This window comes from Ascaphus truei, unplaced genomic scaffold (genome assembly GCF_040206685.1).
Source record: "Ascaphus truei isolate aAscTru1 unplaced genomic scaffold, aAscTru1.hap1 HAP1_SCAFFOLD_2214, whole genome shotgun sequence".
NCBI classification, from domain to species: Eukaryota; Metazoa; Chordata; class Amphibia; order Anura; family Ascaphidae; genus Ascaphus; species Ascaphus truei.
The window spans coordinates 26,026-44,647 of record NW_027455129.1 but is presented as its reverse complement, the minus strand read 5'-3'; the positions used below and the strand labels follow the sequence as shown (position 1 = coordinate 44,647).

The window sequence follows — 18,622 nt, the reverse complement described above, 5'->3', positions numbered from 1 at the left end:
CACCCTGCGGGGGAGGGACAGACACATAGCTCCCTTCTGTCTGTGTCACTGTGTCACCTGCGGGGGGGAGGGACAGGCTCATAGCTCCCTTCTGTCTGTGTCACCCTGCGGGGGAGGGACAGGCTCATAGCTCCCTTCTGTCTGTGTCACTGTGTCACCCTGCGGGGGGAGGGACAGACTCATAGCTCCCTTCTGTCTGTGTCACTGTGTCACCCTGCGGGGGGAGGGACAGACTCATAGCTCCCTTCTGTCTGTGTCACTGTGTCACCCTGCGGGGGAGGGACAGCTCATAGCTCCCTTCTGTCTGTGTCACTGTGTCACCCTGCGGGGGAGGACAGCTCATAGCTCCCTTCTGTCTGTGTCACTGTGTCACCCTGCGGGGGGAGGGACAGACTCATAGCTCCCTTCTGTCTGTGTCACTGTGTCACCCTGCGGGGGGAGGGACAGGCTCATAGCTCCCTTCTGTCTGTGTCACTGTGTCACCTGCGGGGGGAGGGACAGACTCATAGCTCCCTTCTGTCTGTGTCACTGTGTCACCCTGCGGGGGAGGGACAGGCTCATAGCTCCCTTCTGTCTGTGTCACTGTGTCACCCTGCGGGGGAGGGACAGACTCATAGCTCCCTTCTGTCTGTGTCACTGTGTCACCCTGCGGGGGAGGGACAGGCTCATAGCTCCCTTCTGTCTGTGTCACTGTGTCACCCTGCGGGGGAGGGGACAGACTCATAGCTCCCTTCTGTCTGTGTCACTGTGTCACCCTGCGGGGGGAGGGACAGGCTCATAGCTCCCTTCTGTCTGTGTCACTGTGTCACCCTGCGGGGGAGGGACAGACTCATAGCTCCCTTCTGTCTGTGTCACTGTGTCACCCTGCGGGGGGAGGGACAGACTCATAGCTCCCTTCTGTCTGTGTCACTGTGTCACCCTGCGGGGAGGAGGGACAGACTCATAGCTCCCTTCTGTCTGTGTCACTGTGTCACCTGCGGGGGGAGGGACAGACTCATAGCTCCCTTCTGTCTGTGTCACTGTGTCACCCTGCGGGGGAGGGACAGACTCATAGCTCCCTTCTGTCTGTGTCACTGTGTCACCCTGCGGGGGGAAGGGACAGACTCATAGCTCCCTTCTGTCTGTGTCACTGTGTCACCCTGCGGGGGAGGGACAGACTCATAGCTCCCTTCTGTCTGTGTCACTGTGTCACCCTGCGGGGGGAGGACAGACTCATAGCTCCCTTCTGTCTGTGTCACTGTGTCACCCTGCGGGGGAGGGACAGACTCATAGCTCCTTCTGTCTGTGTCACTGTGTCACCCTGCGGGGGGAGGGACAGACTCATAGCTCCCTTCTGTCTGTGTCACTGTGTCACCCTGCGGGGGGAGGGACAGGCTCATAGCTCCCTTCTGTCTGTGTCACTGTGTCACCCTGCGGGGGGGGACAGACTCATAGCTCCCTTCTGTCTGTGTCACTGTGTCACCCTGCGGGGGAGGACAGACTCATAGCTCCCTTCTGTCTGTGTCACTGTGTCACCCTGCGGGGGGAGGGACAGACTCATAGCTCCCTTCTGTCTGTGTCACTGTGTCACCCTGCGGGGGGAGGGACAGGCTCATAGCTCCCTTCTGTCTGTGTCACTGTGTCACCCTGCGGGGGAGGGACAGACTCATAGCTCCCTTCTGTCTGTGTCACTGTGTCACCCTGCGGGGGAGGGACAGGCTCATAGCTCCCTTCTGTCTGTGTCACTGTGTCACCCTGCGGGGGAGGGACAGACTCATAGCTCCCCTCTGTCTGTGTCACTGTGTCACCCTGCGGGGGGAGGGACAGGCTCATAGCTCCCTTCTGTCTGTGTCACTGTGTCACCCTGCGGGGGAGGGACAGACTCATAGCTCCCTTCTGTCTGTGTCACTGTGTCACCCTGCGGGGGGAGGGACAGACTCATAGCTCCCTTCTGTCTGTGTCACTGTGTCACCCTGCGGGGAGGAGGGACAGACTCATAGCTCCCTTCTGTCTGTGTCACTGTGTCACCCTGCGGGGGAGGACAGACTCATAGCTCCCTTCTGTCTGTGTCACTGTGTCACCCTGCGGGGAGGAGGGACAGACTCATAGCTCCCTTCTGTCTGTGTCACTGTGTCACCCTGCGGGGGAGGGACAGACTCATAGCTCCCTTCTGTCTGTGTCACTGTGTCACCCTGCGGGGGGAGGGACAGACTCATAGCTCCCTTCTGTCTGTGTCACTGTGTCACCCTGCGGGGGGAGGGACAGCCTCATAGCGCCCTTCTGTCTGTGTCACTGTGTCACCCTGCGGGGGGAGGGACAGACTCATAGCTCCCTTCTGTCTGTGTCACTGTGTCACCCTGCGGGGGAGGGACAGACTCATAGCTCCCTTCTGTCTGTGTCACTGTGTCACCCTGCGGGGGAGGGACAGACTCATAGCTCCCTTCTGTCTGTGTCACTGTGTCACCCTGCGGGGGAGGGACAGGCTCATAGCTCCCTTCTGTCTGTGTCACTGTGCCACCCTGCGGGGGGAGGGACAGGCTCATAGCTCCCTTCTGTCTGTGTCACTGTGTCACCCTGCGGGGGGAGGGACAGACTCATAGCTCCCTTCTGTCTGTGTCACTGTGTCACCCTGCGGGGGAGGGACAGGCTCATAGCTCCCTTCTGTCTGTGTCACTGTGTCACCCTGCGGGGGGAGGGACAGGCTCATAGCTCCCTTCTGTCTGTGTCACTGTGTCACCCTGCGGGGGAGGGACAGACACATAGCTCCCTTCTGTCTGTGTCACTGTGTCACCCTGGGGGGGGAGGGACAGACTCATCTGCTCTTCCCGAGCTCCCTCTGTCTGTGTCACTGTGTCACCCTGCGGGGGGAGGGACAGGCTCATAGCTCCCTTCTGTCTGTGTCACTGTGTCACCCTGCGGGGGAGGGACAGACACATAGCTCCCTTCTGTCTGTGTCACTGTGTCACCCTGCGGGGGGGAGGGACAGGCTCATAGCTCCCTTCTGTCTGTGTCACCCTGCGGGGGGAGGGACAGGCTCATAGCTCCCTTCTGTCTGTGTCACTGTGTCACCCTGCGGGGGGAGGGACAGGCTCATAGCTCCCTTCTGTCTGTGTCACTGTGTCACCCTGCGGGGGGAGGGACAGACTCATAGCTCCCTTCTGTCTGTGTCACTGTGTCACCCTGCGGGGGAGGGACAGACTCATAGCTCCCTTCTGTCTGTGTCACTGTGTCACCCTGCGGGGGAGGGACAGGCTCATAGCTCCCTTCTGTCTGTGTCACTGTGTCACCCTGCGGGGGAGGGACAGACTCATAGCTCCCTTCTGTCTGTGTCACTGTGTCACCCTGCGGGGGGAGGGACAGGCTCATAGCTCCCTTCTGTCTGTGTCACTGTGTCACCCTGCGGGGGGAGGGACAGACTCATAGCTCCCCTCTGTCTGTGTCACTGTGTCACCCTGCGGGGGGAGGGACAGGCTCATAGCTCCCTTCTGTCTGTGTCACTGTGTCACCCTGCGGGGAAGGGACAGACTCATAGCTCCCTTCTGTCTGTGTCACTGTGTCACCCTGCGGGGGAGGGACAGACTCATAGCTCCCTTCTGTCTGTGTCACTGTGTCACCCTGCGGGGAGGAGGGACAGACTCATAGCTCCCTTCTGTCTGTGTCACTGTGTCACCCTGCGGGGGGAGGGACAGACTCATAGCTCCCTTCTGTCTGTGTCACTGTGTCACCCTGCGGGGAGGAGGGACAGACTCATAGCTCCCTTCTGTCTGTGTCACTGTGTCACCCTGCGGGGGGAGGGACAGACTCATAGCTCCCTTCTGTCTGTGTCACTGTGTCACCCTGCGGGGGGAGGGACAGACTCATAGCTCCCTTCTGTCTGTGTCACTGTGTCACCCTGCGGGGGGAGGGACAGCCTCATAGCGCCCTTCTGTCTGTGTCACTGTGTCACCCTGCGGGGGGAGGGACAGACTCATAGCTCCCTTCTGTCTGTGTCACTGTGTCACCCTGCGGGGTGGAGGGACAGACTCATAGCTCCCTTCTGTCTGTGTCACTGTGTCACCCTGCGGGGGGAGGGACAGGCTCATAGCTCCCTTCTGTCTGTGTCACTGTGTCACCCTGCGGGGGGAGGGACAGACTCATATCCCCCTTCTGTCTGTGTCACTGTGTCACCCTGCGGGGGGGAGGGACAGACTCATAGCTCCCTTCTGTCTGTGTCACTGTGTCACCCTGCGGGGGGAGGGACAGGCTCATAGCTCCCTTCTGTCTGTGTCACTGTGTCACCCTGCGGGGGGGGGACAGACTCATAGCTCCCTTCTGTCTGTGTCACTGTGTCACCCTGCGGGGGAGGGACAGACTCATAGCTCCATTCTGTCTGTGTCACTGTGTCACCCTGCGGGGGGAGGGACAGGCTCATAGCTCCCTTCTGTCTGTGTCACTGTGTCACCCTGCGGGGGGGACACACCGCTATGATAACCTCTTCACATCTGCATATTCTCTCCTCTGTAGGCACTGCGGGCCGGGTGGCCGCACACCATGAGAACTCCTCCCAAAATACCGCTCGGACAGAAGGGTGAGTTTCTCACCCCGCCCAAATTTGCTGCGGCATCTATGAGTACCGAGCAATATATAGGTACCCAGAGGATAATGTGTAGGGTTTGAACCTGAACCCTACAAGGAAAGTGCTAGCCGACCCTGCAGGGAAGGAGGCCGTACGGGGGATGGGGCGGGGGTTATTAATCGTTATCTACGGCAGGTCCTACAGCGTTTTGCGGGGCACTGGTCTGCCAGCCGTGGGAAATCCTACAAGGTCCGGCGTGTTGTAGGGTTTCTGTGGCAGTGTGTCGGCAGAATCCTGTGTAGTTGGAGACGGGGTGTCGGGGCGAGGCTGCGTTGGGGCCCTTTAAAGGCTTTTCCTCGGGGCCGGCGACGCGTTTCGCGGTGGGCGGGTCTTGCTCACGGTCTCCCCTTCCCTGCCCAGCCCAAGAGGAAGTTCGCCATCGTGGACTTTGACATCGGCCGCCCGTTGGGGAAGGGCAAGTTCGGCAACGTGTACCTGGCCCGGGAGCGGCAGTCCAAGTTCATCATGGCGCTGAAGGTGCTGTTCAAATCGCAGCTGGAGAAGGAGGGCGTGGAGCATCAGCTGCGCCGGGAGATAGAGATCCAGAGTCACCTCAGGTCCCACCTTCCTCCTCTCTCCCCTCCCCCCTCCCCCTCTGCTCTCTCTCCCCCCCCCCCCCCTCTGCTCTCTCTCTTCCCCCCACCACCTCCCCTCTGCTCTCTCTCTTCCCACCCCCCCCTGCTCTCTCTCTTCCCCCCACCACCCCCCGTCTGCTCTCTCTCTTCCCCCCACCCCTCCCCCCCTCTTCTCTCTCTCTTCCCCCCACCACCCCCCCTCTGCTCTCTCTCTTCCCCCCACCACCCCCCCTCTGCTCTCTCTCTTCCCCCCACCACCCCCCCTCTGCTCTCTCTTCCCCCCACCACCCCCCTCTGCTCTCTCTTCCCCCCACCACCCCCCCTCTGCTCTTTCTCTTCCCCCCACCACCCCCCCTCTGCTCTCTCTCTTCCTCCCCACCACCCCCCCTCTGCTCTCTCTCTTCCCCCCACCACCCCCTATGCTTTCTCTTTTCTCCCACCCCCTCCCTCTGCTCTCTCTCTTCCCCCACCACCCCCCCTCTGCTCTCTCTCTTCCCCCCACCACCCCCCCTCTGCTCTCTCTCTTCCCCTCACCACCCCCCCTCTGCTCTCTCTCTTCCCCCCACCACCCCCCCTCTGCTCTCTCTCTTCCCCCCACCACCCCCCTCTGCTCTCTCTTCCCCCACCACCCCCCCTCTGCTCTCTCTCTTCCCTCCACCCCCCCTCTGCTCTCTCTTCCCCCCACCCCCCCCTCTGCTCTCTCTCTTCCCCCCACCACCCCCCCTCTGCTCTCTCTCTTCCCCCCACCACCTCCCCTCTGCTCTCTCTTCTCCCCACCACCTCCCCTCTGCTCTCTCTTCCCACCACCTCCCCTCTGCTCTCTCTTCCCCCCCCCCCCCCCCTCTGGTCTCTCTCTTCCCCCCACCACCCCGCCTCTGCTCTCTCTCTTCCCCCCACCACCCCCCCTCTGCTCTCTCTTCCCCCCACCACCCCCCCCTCTGCTCTCTCTTCCCCCACCACCTCCCTTCTGCTCTCTCTCTTCCCCCCACCACTCCCCCCCTGCTCTCTCTTCCCCCCACCACTCCCCCCCTGCTCTCTCTTCCCCCTACCACCTCCCTCTGCTCTCTCTTCCCCCTACCACCTCCCCTCTGCTCTCTCTTCCCCCTACCACCTCCCCTCTGCTCTCTCTTCCCCCACCACCCCCCCTCTGCTCTCTCTCTCTTCCCCCCACCACCCCCCCTCTGCTCTCTCTCTCTTCCCCCACCACCCCCCCTCTGCTCTCTCTCTCCACCCCCCACCACCCCCCCTCTGCTCTCTCTCTTCCCCCCCACCACCTCCCCCCCTGCTCTCTCTCTTCCCCCCCACCACCTCCCCCCCCTCTCCTCTCCCCCTCTCCTCTCCCCTATCCCCCTCTCCTCTCCCCTAAGGAAACTGTGGACCCAATAAAATGGCGGTGGTAAGCTGGCTAATAGGAGGCTGTGACGTCATCCTGTGCGACTTCCTATTGGCCAGCAGGACCCAGGACATTTAAACTTCGCCGAGATCCTGGCGCCGCTCTGGAGGTATCTCTGGAATCGGGGGCCGCCGGAGCTGAAATGAACGGCTTCCGCTCAGGAGACTCCCTGCTGTCCCCCCCCCTCTCCCTCCCCCCCTTTCTTGCAGCTATGTCCGCATGTCCCCCTGCTTACCTGCTCTCTCACCCCCTCCCCCTCAGACACCCCAATATCCTGCAGATGTATAACTACTTCCACGACCGGAAGCGCATTTACCTGATGCTGGAGTTCGCTCCCCGCGGGGAGCTGTACAAGGAGCTGCAGAAACATGGCCGCTTCGATGAGCAGAGGAGTGCCACGGTGAGGGGGGGTTTACCCTGGGGGGGGGGGGTGGAGAGGGTTACCCCGGGGGGGGGGGGGGGTGTACAAGGAGCTGCAGAAACATGGCCGCTTCGATGAGCAGAGAAGTGCCACGGTGAGGGGGGGGGGGGGGAGAGGGTTAACCCGGGGGGGGGGGGGGGGGAGAGGGTTACCCCGGGGGGCTGGGGTTAAGGGAGATGTACCCCCTCTCCGTTCTCTCTCTACCTTTCACTCTGTCTTTCTTGCCACTTCCCTGTCTCTCCTTCCTTCCCCCCCTCCCCTCCCCCCTTTAATGCTCCTCTCCTCCTTCCTCTCTCCCATGCCTCAGGTCATGGGTCCCTCTGCTCTCTCCCTCTCCTCCTTTTCTTTCCTCTCCCTCCTCTCTGGGGGGGCTCCTTCTGCCCTCTCCTTTCTCTTCTCCCTAGGCCGGGTCCCGCTCCTCTCCCCCATTTTCTCTCTTTGGGAGGTGGGGGATCCCCTCTGCTTGCTCTTCTCCTTTCTCTCCTCTCTGGGTGGGTTCTCTGTCTCTCCCTGGGGGGGGGGAGGTGGGGGTGCATTGATTGCCTAACACCCTGTGCCCCCCGCCCCTGTATGCAGTTCATAGAGGAGTTGGCGGACGCGCTGCTGTATTGCCACGAGCGGAAAGTCATTCACCGGGACATCAAACCCGAGAACCTTCTCATGGGCTACAAGGGGGAGCTGAAAATCGCAGACTTCGGCTGGTCCGTGCACGCCCCGTCCCTCAGGTACCCCCGCCTGTGCCCCGTCCCTCAGGTACCCCCCGCCTGTGCCCCGTCCCTCAGGTACCCCCCGCCTGTGCCCCGTCCCTCAGGTACCCCCCCGCCTGTGCCCCGTCCCTCAGGTACCCCCCCGCCTGTGCCCCGTCCCTCAGGTATCCCCCGCCTGTGCCCCGTCCCTCAGGTACCCCCCGCCTGTGCCCCGTCCCTCAGGTACCCCCCGCCTGTGCCCCGTCCTCAGGTACCCCCGCCTGTGCCCCGTCCCTCAGGTACCCCCCGCCTGTGCCCCGTCCCTCAGGTACCCCCCGCCTGTGCCCCGTCCCTCAGGTACCTCCCCCGCCTGTGCCCCGTCCCTCAGGTACCTCCCCCGCCTGTGCCCCGTCCCTCAGGTACCCCCCCGCCTGTGCCCCGTCCCTCAGGTACCCCCCGCCTGTGCCCCGTCCCTCAGGTACCCTCGCCTGTGCCCCGTCCCTCAGGTACCCCCGCCTGTGCCCCGTCCCTCAGGTACCCCCGCCTGTGCCCCGTCCCTCAGGTACCCCCGCCTGTGCCCCGTCCCTCAGGTACCCCCCCGCCTGTGCCCGTCCCTCAGGTACCCCCCGCCTGTGCCCCGTCCCTCAGGTACCCCCCGCCTGTCCCCCGTCCCTCAGGTACCCCCGCCTGTGCCCCGTCCCTCAGGTACCCCCGCCTGTGCCCCGTCCCTCAGGTACCCCCCGCCTGTGCCCCGTCTCTCAGGTACCCCCGCCTGTGCCCCGTCCCTCAGATACCCCCCCCCGCATGTGCCCCGTCCCTCAGTACCCCCCCCGCATGTGCCCCGTCCCTCAGGTACCCCCCGCCTGTGCCCCGTCCCTCAGGTACCCCTGCCTGTGCCCAGTCCCTCAGGTACCCCCCGCCTGTGCCCCGTCCCTCGGGTACCCCCCGCCTGTGCCCCGTCCCTCAGGTACCCCCGCCTGTGCCCAGTCCCTCAGGTACCCCCCGCCTGTGCCCCGTCCCTCGGGTACCCCCCGCCTGTGCCCCGTCCCTCGGGTACCCCCCCCGCCTGTGCCCCGTCCCTCGGGTACCCCCCCCGCCTGTGCCCCGTCCCTCGGGTACCCCCGCCTGTGCCCCGTCCCTCGGGTACCCCCCGCCTGTGCCCCGTCCCTCGGGTACCCCCCGCCTGTGCCCCGTCCCTCAGGTACCCTCGCCTGTGCCCCGTCCCTCAGGTACCCCCGCCTGTGCCCCGTCCCTCAGGTACCCCCGCCTGTGCCCCGTCCCTCAGGTACCCCCCGCCTGTGCCCCGTCCCTCAGGTACCCCCCGCCTGTGCCCCGTCCCTCAGGTACCCCCCGCCTGTGCCCCGTCCCTCAGGTACCCCCGCCTGTGCCCCGTCCCTCAGGTACCCCCGCCTGTGCCCGTCCCTCAGGTACCCCCCGCCTGTGCCCCGTCTCTCAGGTACCCCCGCCTGTGCCCCGTCCCTCAGATACCCCCCCCCCGCATGTGCCCCGTCCCTCAGATACCCCCCCCCCCCGCATGTGCCCCGTCCCTCAGGTACCCCCCGCCTGTGCCCCGTCCCTCAGGTACCCCTGCCTGTGCCCAGTCCCTCAGGTACCCCCCGCCTGTGCCCCGTCCCTCGGGTACCCCCCGCCTGTGCCCCGTCCCTCAGGTACCCCCGCCTGTGCCCAGTCCCTCAGGTACCCCCCGCCTGTGCCCCGTCCCTCGGGTACCCCCCGCCTGTGCCCCGTCCCTCGGGTACCCCCCCGCCTGTGCCCCGTCCCTCGGGTACCCCCCCCGCCTGTGCCCCGTCCCTCGGGTACCCCCCGCCTGTGCCCCGTCCCTCGGGTACCCCCCGCCTGTGCCCCGTCCCTCGGGTACCCCCCGCCTGTGCCCCGTCCCTCGGGTACCCCCCGTTGCTCGTGCGCTTCATTACACAGCGCTGCGCGTTCCTTGTCGGTGTCCTGAGACTCTCGTCCCCGCGTGCGTTGCAGGCGCAGGACGATGTGCGGGACCCTGGATTACCTGCCCCCGGAGATGATAGAGGGGAAGACGCATGATGAGAAGGTGGACCTGTGGTGCACGGGGGTCCTGTGCTACGAGTTCCTGGTGGGAATGCCGCCGTTCGACAGCCCCACCCACCCTGAGACCCACCGCAGGATCGTCAATGTACGCTGCCCGCGCGCCTCCCCCCCCCCCCCCCCCCACCCTGAGACCCACCGCAGGATCGTCAATGTACGCTGCCCCCGCCCCTCACCCCCCCCCCCCCCCCCCCCACCCTGAGACCCACCGCAGGATCGTCAATGTACGCTGCCCGCGCGCCCCTCCCCCCCACCCTGAGACCCACCGCAGGATCGTCAATGTACGCTGCCCCCGCCCCTTCCCCCCCCCCCCCACCCTGAGACCCACCGCAGGATCGTCAATGTACGCTGCCCGCGCGCCCCTCCCCCCCACCCTGAGACCCACCGCAGGATCGTCAATGTACGCTGCCCCCGCCCCTTCCCCCCCCCCCCCACCCTGAGACCCACCGCAGGATCGTCAATGTACGCTGGCCCCGCCCCTCCCCCTCACCCCCCCCCCCACCCTGAGACCCACCGCAGGATCGTCAATGTACGCTGCCCGCGCACCCCTTCCCCTCCCCCTCCCCCCCCCCACCCTGAGACCCACCGCAGGATCGTCAATGTACGCTGCCCGCGCACCCCTTCCCCTCCCCCTCCCCCCCCCCACCCTGAGACCCACCGCAGGATCGTCAATGTACGCTGCCCGCGCGCCCCTTCCCCTCCCCCCCCCCCACCCACCCTGAGACCCACCGCAGGATCGTCAATGTACGCTGCCCGCGCGCCCCTCCCCCCCCCCACCCTGAGACCCACCGCAGGATCGTCAATGTACGCTGCCCCCGCCCCTTCCCCCCCCCCCCCCCCCCCCCCACCCTGAGACCCACCGCAGGATCGTCAATGTACGCTGGCCCCGCCCCTCCCCCTCACCCCCCCCCCCCCACCCTGAGACCCACCGCAGGATCGTCAATGTACGCTGCCCGCGCGCCCCTTCTCCCCCCCCCCCCCCCCCACCCTGAGACCCACCGCAGGATCGTCAATGTACGCTGCTCGCGCCTCTACCGGCTCTCTGCTCCCCTCCTCCTCCACCCCCCCCCCTTCCTCCCTGTGTCCCTCACTCCCTCCACCCCCCCTCCCATCTCCCTGTGTCCTTCACTCCCTCCACCCCCCCCCCTCCTCCCTGTGTCCCTCACTCCCTCCACCCCCCTCCTCCCTGTGTCCCTCCCTCTCCCCTTCACAAGTAACAACTCCTTTCTTCTCTCCCCCCCCCCCCCCCCCCCCAGGTTGACCTGAAGTTTCCCCCCTTCATATCTGAAGGAGCCAAGGACCTAATATGCAAACTTCTCCGCCATACCCCGTCCCACCGCCTCCCGCTGAGGGAAGTCATGGACCACCCCTGGATCAAGGCCAACTCCCGGAGAATCCTGCCCCCCGTCTTCAACTCTGCCCAGTCCCGCTAAGCCCCGCCTCTCGCGCTGTCCACATCTTCAGCCCCGCCTCTCGCGCTGTCCACATCTTCAGCCCCGCCTCTCGCGCTGTCCACATCTTCAGCCCCGCCTCTCGCGCTGTCCACATCTTCAGCCCCGCCTCTCGCGCTGTCCACATCTTCAGCCCCGCCTCTCGCGCTGTCCACATCTTCAGCCCCGCCTCTCGCGCAGTCCCTGTCTGCAGCTCCGCTAAGCCCCGCCGCTAGCGCTGTCCACATCTTCAGCCCCGCCTCTCGCTCTGTCCCTGTATTCAGCTCTGCTAAGCCCCGCCTCTTGCGCTGTCTGTCTTCAGCCCCGCCTCTCGCGCTGTCCCTGTCTTCAGCTCTGCTAAGCCCCGCCTCTTGCGCTGTCCACATCTTCTGCACCGCCTCTCGCGCTGTCCCTGTCTGCAGCTCCGCTAAGCAATGCCTCTCTCGCTGTCCGTCTTCAGCTCTGCTAAGCCCCACCTCTTACGCTGTCCACATCTTCAGCCCCGCCTCTCACACTGTCCACATCTTCAACCCCGCCTCTCGCACTGTCTCTGTCTTCAGCTCCACCCAGTCCCTCTAAACCCCACTTCTCGCATTGTTCTGTTAGGCCCCGCCTCCTGCGCTTTCTCCATCTGCAGCTCCTGCCAGTCCCGCTAAGCCCAGCCTCCCACACTGCCCCGATCTGCAGCTCCTGCCAGTCCTGTTACGCCCCGCCTCCCGCACTTTAACCCTTACACTGCACACGTGTGTACAGATTATCCCCATCAGTGTATAGTATCTCTATGCAGGGGCAGGACGCACGGATACTCTGCATCATTATACAGCACGGCGTGTTCATTATCGGGAGATACTCTGCATCATTATACAACGCAGTGTTCCCCATCGGCATCGTACCATATAGATACTGTGTCCTGGCACTTCCCGGAGTGCATAGATACCCTGCATCATCATACAGCGCGGCGTGTTCATCATCGGGCTGAATTGTACAGATACTCCGTGTCATCATACAGCGCGGCGTGTTCATTCACGGGGTGGACTGTACAGATACTCCGTGTCATCATACAGCGCGGCGTGTTCATTCACGGGGTGGACTGTACAGATACTCCGTGTCATCATACAGCGCGGCGTGTTCATTCACGGGGTGGACTGTACAGGTACTCCGTGTCATCATACAGCGCGGCGTGTTCATTCACGGGGTGGATTACAGGTACTCCGTGTCATCATACAGTGCGGCGTGTTCATTCACGGGGTGGACTGTACAGGTACTCCGTGTCATCATACAGCGCGGCGTGTTCATTCACGGAGTGGATTACAGGTACCTGCCTCGTTTTCCCGCCCGGCCTGTCGGATATTCCTGGTTCTGGTTCCCCACCCGCGCGGGCCTGCTGTCCATAAACTTCCAGCCAAACGACCAACGAGGGGCTGAACCCCTTAACATGGCGAGGCTGCTGAATGTGGGGGATCCCCAGTGGGGTGCCTGCACACACACCCTGACACTGTACATACAAGCGTGATCCTAAATGTTTTTTTAATGGGGGTTTCTTTTTTAAGTGGGTGTAAATATTACCGTTGGGGGTGACTTTGTTTTTATAGCTGAGATTAGACCGGTTCCTTCCGCCGTGTTTGTTTTCAATCTACTTTTCACCGTGTTCTTCGCCTGCCGACTTCCCCGATCCCAACGCCACCCCTCGATCGCTTTTCCTGTTGGAGTTTGATTTGTAATGTCTGCGGGGGTTACGTTAAACATGGCTGCCGTCTCCTTCTGCATCCCGCCGCCTTACGGTTTTGGTCTCTGTACTGTGTGGAAGGGGATTATTAGGGGGCGGCGGGCCGGCTGTTTATAGGGGTGGCCATGGACCCCCTGCTGTTATATACAATCATTTTCTGTGTAAATAAACAAACTTTTTTTTGACTTGTGTCTCTTGTCTTTAAATGTGAGGTTGAATGGGCGGGTGACCTAATGACAGCGATGGGTTAAAGGGACAGTCCCACGTAGGGGTCAAGTGACCTAATGACAGGGACGTGTTTAATGGGTTAAATGGTCAGTCCCACGTAGGGGCAAAGTGACCTAATGACAGCGATGGGTTAAAGGGACAGTCCCACATAGGAGCAAAGTGACCTAATGACAGTGACGTGTTTAATGGGTTAAATGGTCAGTCCCACGTAGGGGCAAAGTGACCTAATGACAGCGATGGGTTAAAGGGACAGTCCCACATAGGAGCAAAGTGACCTAATGACAGTGACGTGTTTAATGGGTTAAATGGTCAGTCCCACGTAGGGGCAAAGTGACCTAATGACAGCGATGGGTTAAAGGGACAGTCCCACGTAGGGGCAAAGTGACCTAATGACAGCGATGGGTTAAAGGGACAGTCCCACGTAGGGGCAAAGTGACCTAATGACAGCGATGGGTTAAAGGGACAGTCCCACGTAGGGGTCAAGTGACCTAATGACAGGGACGTGTTTAATGGGTTAAAGGGTCAGTCCCACGTAGGGGTCAAGTGACCTAATGACAGGGACGTGTTTAATGGGTTAAAGGGACAGTCCCACGTAGGGGCAAAGTGACCTAATGACAGGGAAGTGTTTAATGGGTTAAAGGGTCAGTCCCACGTCGGGGCAAAGTGACCTAATGTCAGGGATGGGTTAAAGGGACAGTCCCACGTAGGGGCAAAGTGACCCAATGACAGCGATGGGTTAAAGGGACAGTCCCACGTAGGGGCAAAGTGACCCAATGACAGCGATGGGTTAAAGGGACAGTCCCACGTAGGGCCAAAGTGACCCAATGACAGCGATGGGTTAAAGGGACAGTCCCACGTAGGGGCAAAGTGACCTAATGACAGCGATGGGTTAAATGGACAGTCCCACGTAGGGGCAAAGTGAACCCAATGACAGCGATGGGTTAAAGGGACAGTCCCACGTAGGGGCAAAGTGACCTAATGACAGGGACGTGTTTAATGGGTTAAAGGGTCAGTCCCACGTAGGGGCAAAGTGACCTAATGACAGCGATGGGTTAAAGGGACAGTCCCACGTAGGGGCAAAGTGACCCAATGACAGCGATGGGTTAAAGGGACAGTCCCACGTAGGGGCAAAGTGACCCAATGACAGCGATGGGTTAAAGGGACAGTCCCACGTAGGGGCAAAGTGACCCAATGACAGCGATGGGTTAAAGGGACAGTCCCACGTAGGGGCAAAGTGACCTAATGACAGCGATGGGTTAAATGGACAGTCCCACGTAGGGGCAAAGTGAACCCAATGACAGCGATGGGTTAAAGGGACAGTCCCACGTAGGGGCAAAGTGACCTAATGACAGCGATGGGTTAAAGGGACAGTACCACGTAGGGGCAAAGTGACCTAATGACAGCGATGGGTTAAAGCAAGCCTGCACAACTCCAGTCCTCGAGGGCTGCAAACAGGCTAGGTTTTCAGGATATCCCTACTTCAGCACAGCTGGCTTAATTAGTGGCTCAGTATTTCTGAGCTTCTAATTGAACCAGCTGTGCTGAAATAGGGAAATCCTGAAAACCTGGCCTGTTTGCGGCCCTCGAGGACTGGAGTTGTGCAGGCCTGGGTTAAAGGGACATTCCCACGTAGGGGCAAAGTGACCTAATGACAGGGATGTGTTTAATGGGTTAAAGGGTCAGTCCCACGTAGGGACAAAGTGACCTAATGACAGGGACGTGTTTAATGGGTTAAAGGGTCAGTCCCACGTAGGGGCAAAGTGACCTAATGACAGGGACGTGTTTAATGGGTTAAAGGGTCAGTCCCGCGTAGGGGCAAAGTGACCTAATGACAGGGACGTGTTTAATGGGTTAACGGGTCAGTCCCACGTAGGGACAAAGTGACCTAATGACAGGGACGTGTTTAATGGGTTAAAGGGTCAGTCCCACATAGGAGCAAAGTGACCTAATGACAGGGGCGTGTTTAATGGGTTAAAGGGTCAGTCCCACGTCGGGGCAAAGTGACCTAATGACAGGGACGTGTGTAATGGGTTAAAGGGTCAGTCCCACGTAGAAGCAAAGTGACCTAATGACAGGGACGTGTTTAATGGGTTAAAGGGTCAGTCCCACGTAGGGGCAAAGTGACCTAATGACAGGGACGTGTTTAATGGGTTAAAGGGTCAGTCCCACATAGGGGCAAAGTGACCTAATGACAGGGACGTGTTTAATGGGTTAAAGGGTCAGTCCCACATAGGAGCAAAGTGACCTAATGACAGGGGCGTGTTTAATGGGTTAAAGGGTCAGTCCCACGTAGGGATGCATTTCCATCTATATATTGGTAAAATATGTGTATGTATATGTATATATTATATATATATAGTCTCCAGACTCTCTGCCTGTGTATCATAAATAAATAATCACAGGATATATACACCTCCTCCCCCCTCCCCCCTCGTGATATAGATATATATTTATTTATAAGCCCAGGGTCCTATATACATATATACACCCCTCCCCCCTCCCCCTCCTCCCCCCAAGCCCCGGATGCCAGTGACGTCAGCGAGAGCCATCTTTTGTCAGAGCCAGGAGAAGAAGGAGCAGCATCACCAGCACCCTGCACTGCACCCTGTACTATGTGAGTGTGACACTGCACCCATACCCCCACCCCTATTATATATATATACTCATCCCCAGCACCCTGCACTGCACCCTGTACTATGTGAGTGTGACACTGCACCCATACCCCCACCCCTATTATATATATACTCATCCCCAGCACCCTGCACTGCACCCTGTACTATGTGAGTGTGACACTGCACCCATACCCCCACCCCTATTATATATATACTCATCCCCAGCACCCTGCACTGCACCCTGTACTATGTGAGTGTGACACTGCACCCATACCCCCATCTCTATTATATATATACTCATCCCCAGCACCCTGCACTGCACCCTGTACTATGTGAGTGTGACACTGCACCCATACCCCCATCTCTATTATATATATACTCATCCCCAGCACCCTGCACTGCACCCTGTACTATGTGAGTGTGACACTGCACCCATACCCCCATCTCTATTATATATATATACTCATCCCCAGCACCCTGCACTGCACCCTGTACTATGTGAGTGTGACACTGCACCCATACCCCCACCCCTATTATATATACTCATCCCCAGCACCCTGCACTGCACCCTGTACTATGTGAGTGTGACACTGCACCCATACCCCCATCTCTACTATATATACTCATCCCCAGCACCCTGCACTACACCCTGTACTATGTGAGTGTGACACTGCACCCATACCCCCACCCCTATTATATATATACTCATCCCCAGCACCCTGCACTGCACCCTGTACTATGTGAGTGTGACACTGCACCCATACCCCCATCTCTATTATATATACACTCATCCCCAGCACCCTGCACTGCACCCTGTACTATGTGACTGTGACACTGCACCCATACCCCCATCTCTATTATATATATATACTCATCCCCAGCACCCTGCACTGCACCCTGTACTATGTGAGTGTGACACTGCACCCATACCCCCATCTCTATTATATATACACTCATCCCCAGCACTGCACCCTGTACTATGTGAGTGTGACACTGCACCCATACCCCCACCCCTATTATATATATACTCATCCCCAGCACCCTGCACTGCACTCTGTACTATGTGAGTGTGATACTGCACCCATACCCCCACCCCTATTATATATATACTCATCCCCAGCACCCTGCACTATGTGAGTGTGACACTGCACCCATACCCCCACCCCTATTATATATATACTCATCCCCAGCACCCTGCACTGCACCCTGTACTATGTGAGTGTGACACTGCACCCATACCCCCATCTCTATTATATATACACTCATCCCCAGCACTGCACCCTGTACTATGTGAGTGTGACACTGCACCCATACCCCCACCCCTATTATATATATACTCATCCCCAGCACCCTGCACTGCACTCTGTACTATGTGAGTGTGATACTGCACCCATACCCCCACCCCTATTATATATATACTCATCCCCAGCACCCTGCACTATGTGAGTGTGACACTGCACACATACCCCCATCTCTATTATATATACACTCATCCCCAGCACCCTGCACTGCACCCTGTACTATGTGTGTCACATTGCACCCTCCCCCCCCCCCATCCTCTGCAGCATCCATAGAGGGGAGGGGGTCTGTCTATCCAGCAACCTCACAGGGGAAGGGGATCACACGTGTGTGTGTGTGAGTGTGTGTAATATATATATACATACATCCATCCAGAAATGAGAGCACAGACTCAGCACACAACCCCACCCTCCATATCTGCATCATCCATGGGGGGCAGATATTGTGTGTACATGTGTGTGTACATGTGCATACATACATAATCTATCATGCATATATCTCTGTATTTCTTTCTCTTCATCTGTCCAACTAGATGTATATGTATACACGTGTGTGTGCAGGTATATGTATACTCGTGTGTGTGCAGGTATATGTATACACGTGTGTGTGCAGGTATATGTATACACGTGTGTGTACATATCTGTATGTACATAGAAGGGCATATGCATACAGTAAAATAAATGTGTGTGTATATTTATGGGAAGTACATAAAGTGTGTGTGTGTGTGTGTGTGTGTGTGTGTGTGTGTGTGTGTGTGTGTGTGTACAGTGTATATGCGTGCATGAGAATAATGAATGGATATTACTATGTGTATATTACAATGTTTAATGATAGTGTGAAACAATATTGATTACACAAGTTGTAGATACGGTGTGACAAAATATTGCTGCAATCATTCAGCCAGTGATACAATGTTACATTACACACAGTACACAATACTGTACATACATATATAGACTGTTATAGATACAATGTTACAGCAGATACACACTATAATACACTAGCACAGTGTTATAGATACAATGTTACAGCAGATACACACTATAATACACTAGCACTGTTATTATATACAATGTTACAGCAGGTACACACTATAACACACAAGCACTGTGTTATAGATACAATGTTACAGCAGATACACACTATAATACACTAGCACAGTGTTATATATACAATGTTACAGCAGATACACACATAATACACTAGCAGTGTTATAGATACAATGTTACAGCAGGTACACACTATAATACACTAGCACAGTGTTATATATACAATGTTACAGCAGATACACACATAATACACTAGCAGTGTTATAGATACAATGTTACAGCAGATACACACTATAATACACTAGCACAGTGTTATAGATACAATGTTACAGCAGATACACACTATAATACACTAGCACAGTATTATAGATACAATGTTACAGCAGGTACACACTATAATACACTAGCACAGTGTTAAATATACAATGTTACAGCAGATACACACTATAATACACTAGCACTGTGTTATAGATACAATGTTACAGCAGATACACACTATAATACACTAGCACAGTGTTACAGATACAATGTTA

The 18,622-nt window shown here is 58.7% G+C and overlaps 1 protein-coding gene across 2 annotated transcripts; it reads left to right on the top strand.

Annotated features, from left to right (window-relative positions):
* The first annotated feature begins 4,960 nt into the window (after window positions 1-4,960).
* On the top strand, window positions 4,961-13,086 carry LOC142477622 (aurora kinase B-A). 2 transcript variants are annotated; one of them, XR_012792548.1, is made up of 6 exons: window positions 4,961-5,151; window positions 6,824-6,962; window positions 7,560-7,708; window positions 9,659-9,833; window positions 11,002-12,381; window positions 12,437-13,086. XR_012792548.1 is itself a non-coding variant. In XM_075582320.1 (5 exons), the coding sequence occupies exons 1-5, from the start codon at window positions 5,060-5,062 to the stop codon at window positions 11,176-11,178; spliced, it is 732 nt and encodes a 243-aa protein (XP_075438435.1). In that variant the 5' UTR covers window positions 4,961-5,059; the 3' UTR covers window positions 11,179-13,086. The 2 variants fall into 2 exon arrangements, 1 of the variants encoding a protein (XP_075438435.1); XM_075582320.1 differs by having other exon boundaries at window positions 11,002-13,086.
* The last annotated feature ends 5,536 nt before the right edge of the window (window positions 13,087-18,622 follow it).

Coding starts and splice junctions, on each gene's coding strand:
- LOC142477622 (XM_075582320.1), top strand. CDS start 5,060: ATGGCGCTGAAGGTGCTGTTCAAATCGCAGCTGGAGAAGGAGGGCGTG. Junction 7,709..9,658: donor GTGCACGCCCCGTCCCTCAG/GTACCCCCGCCT, acceptor CGTGCGTTGCAG/GCGCAGGACGATGTGCGGGA. Junction 9,834..11,001: donor CCCACCGCAGGATCGTCAAT/GTACGCTGCCCG, acceptor CCCCCCCCCCAG/GTTGACCTGAAGTTTCCCCC.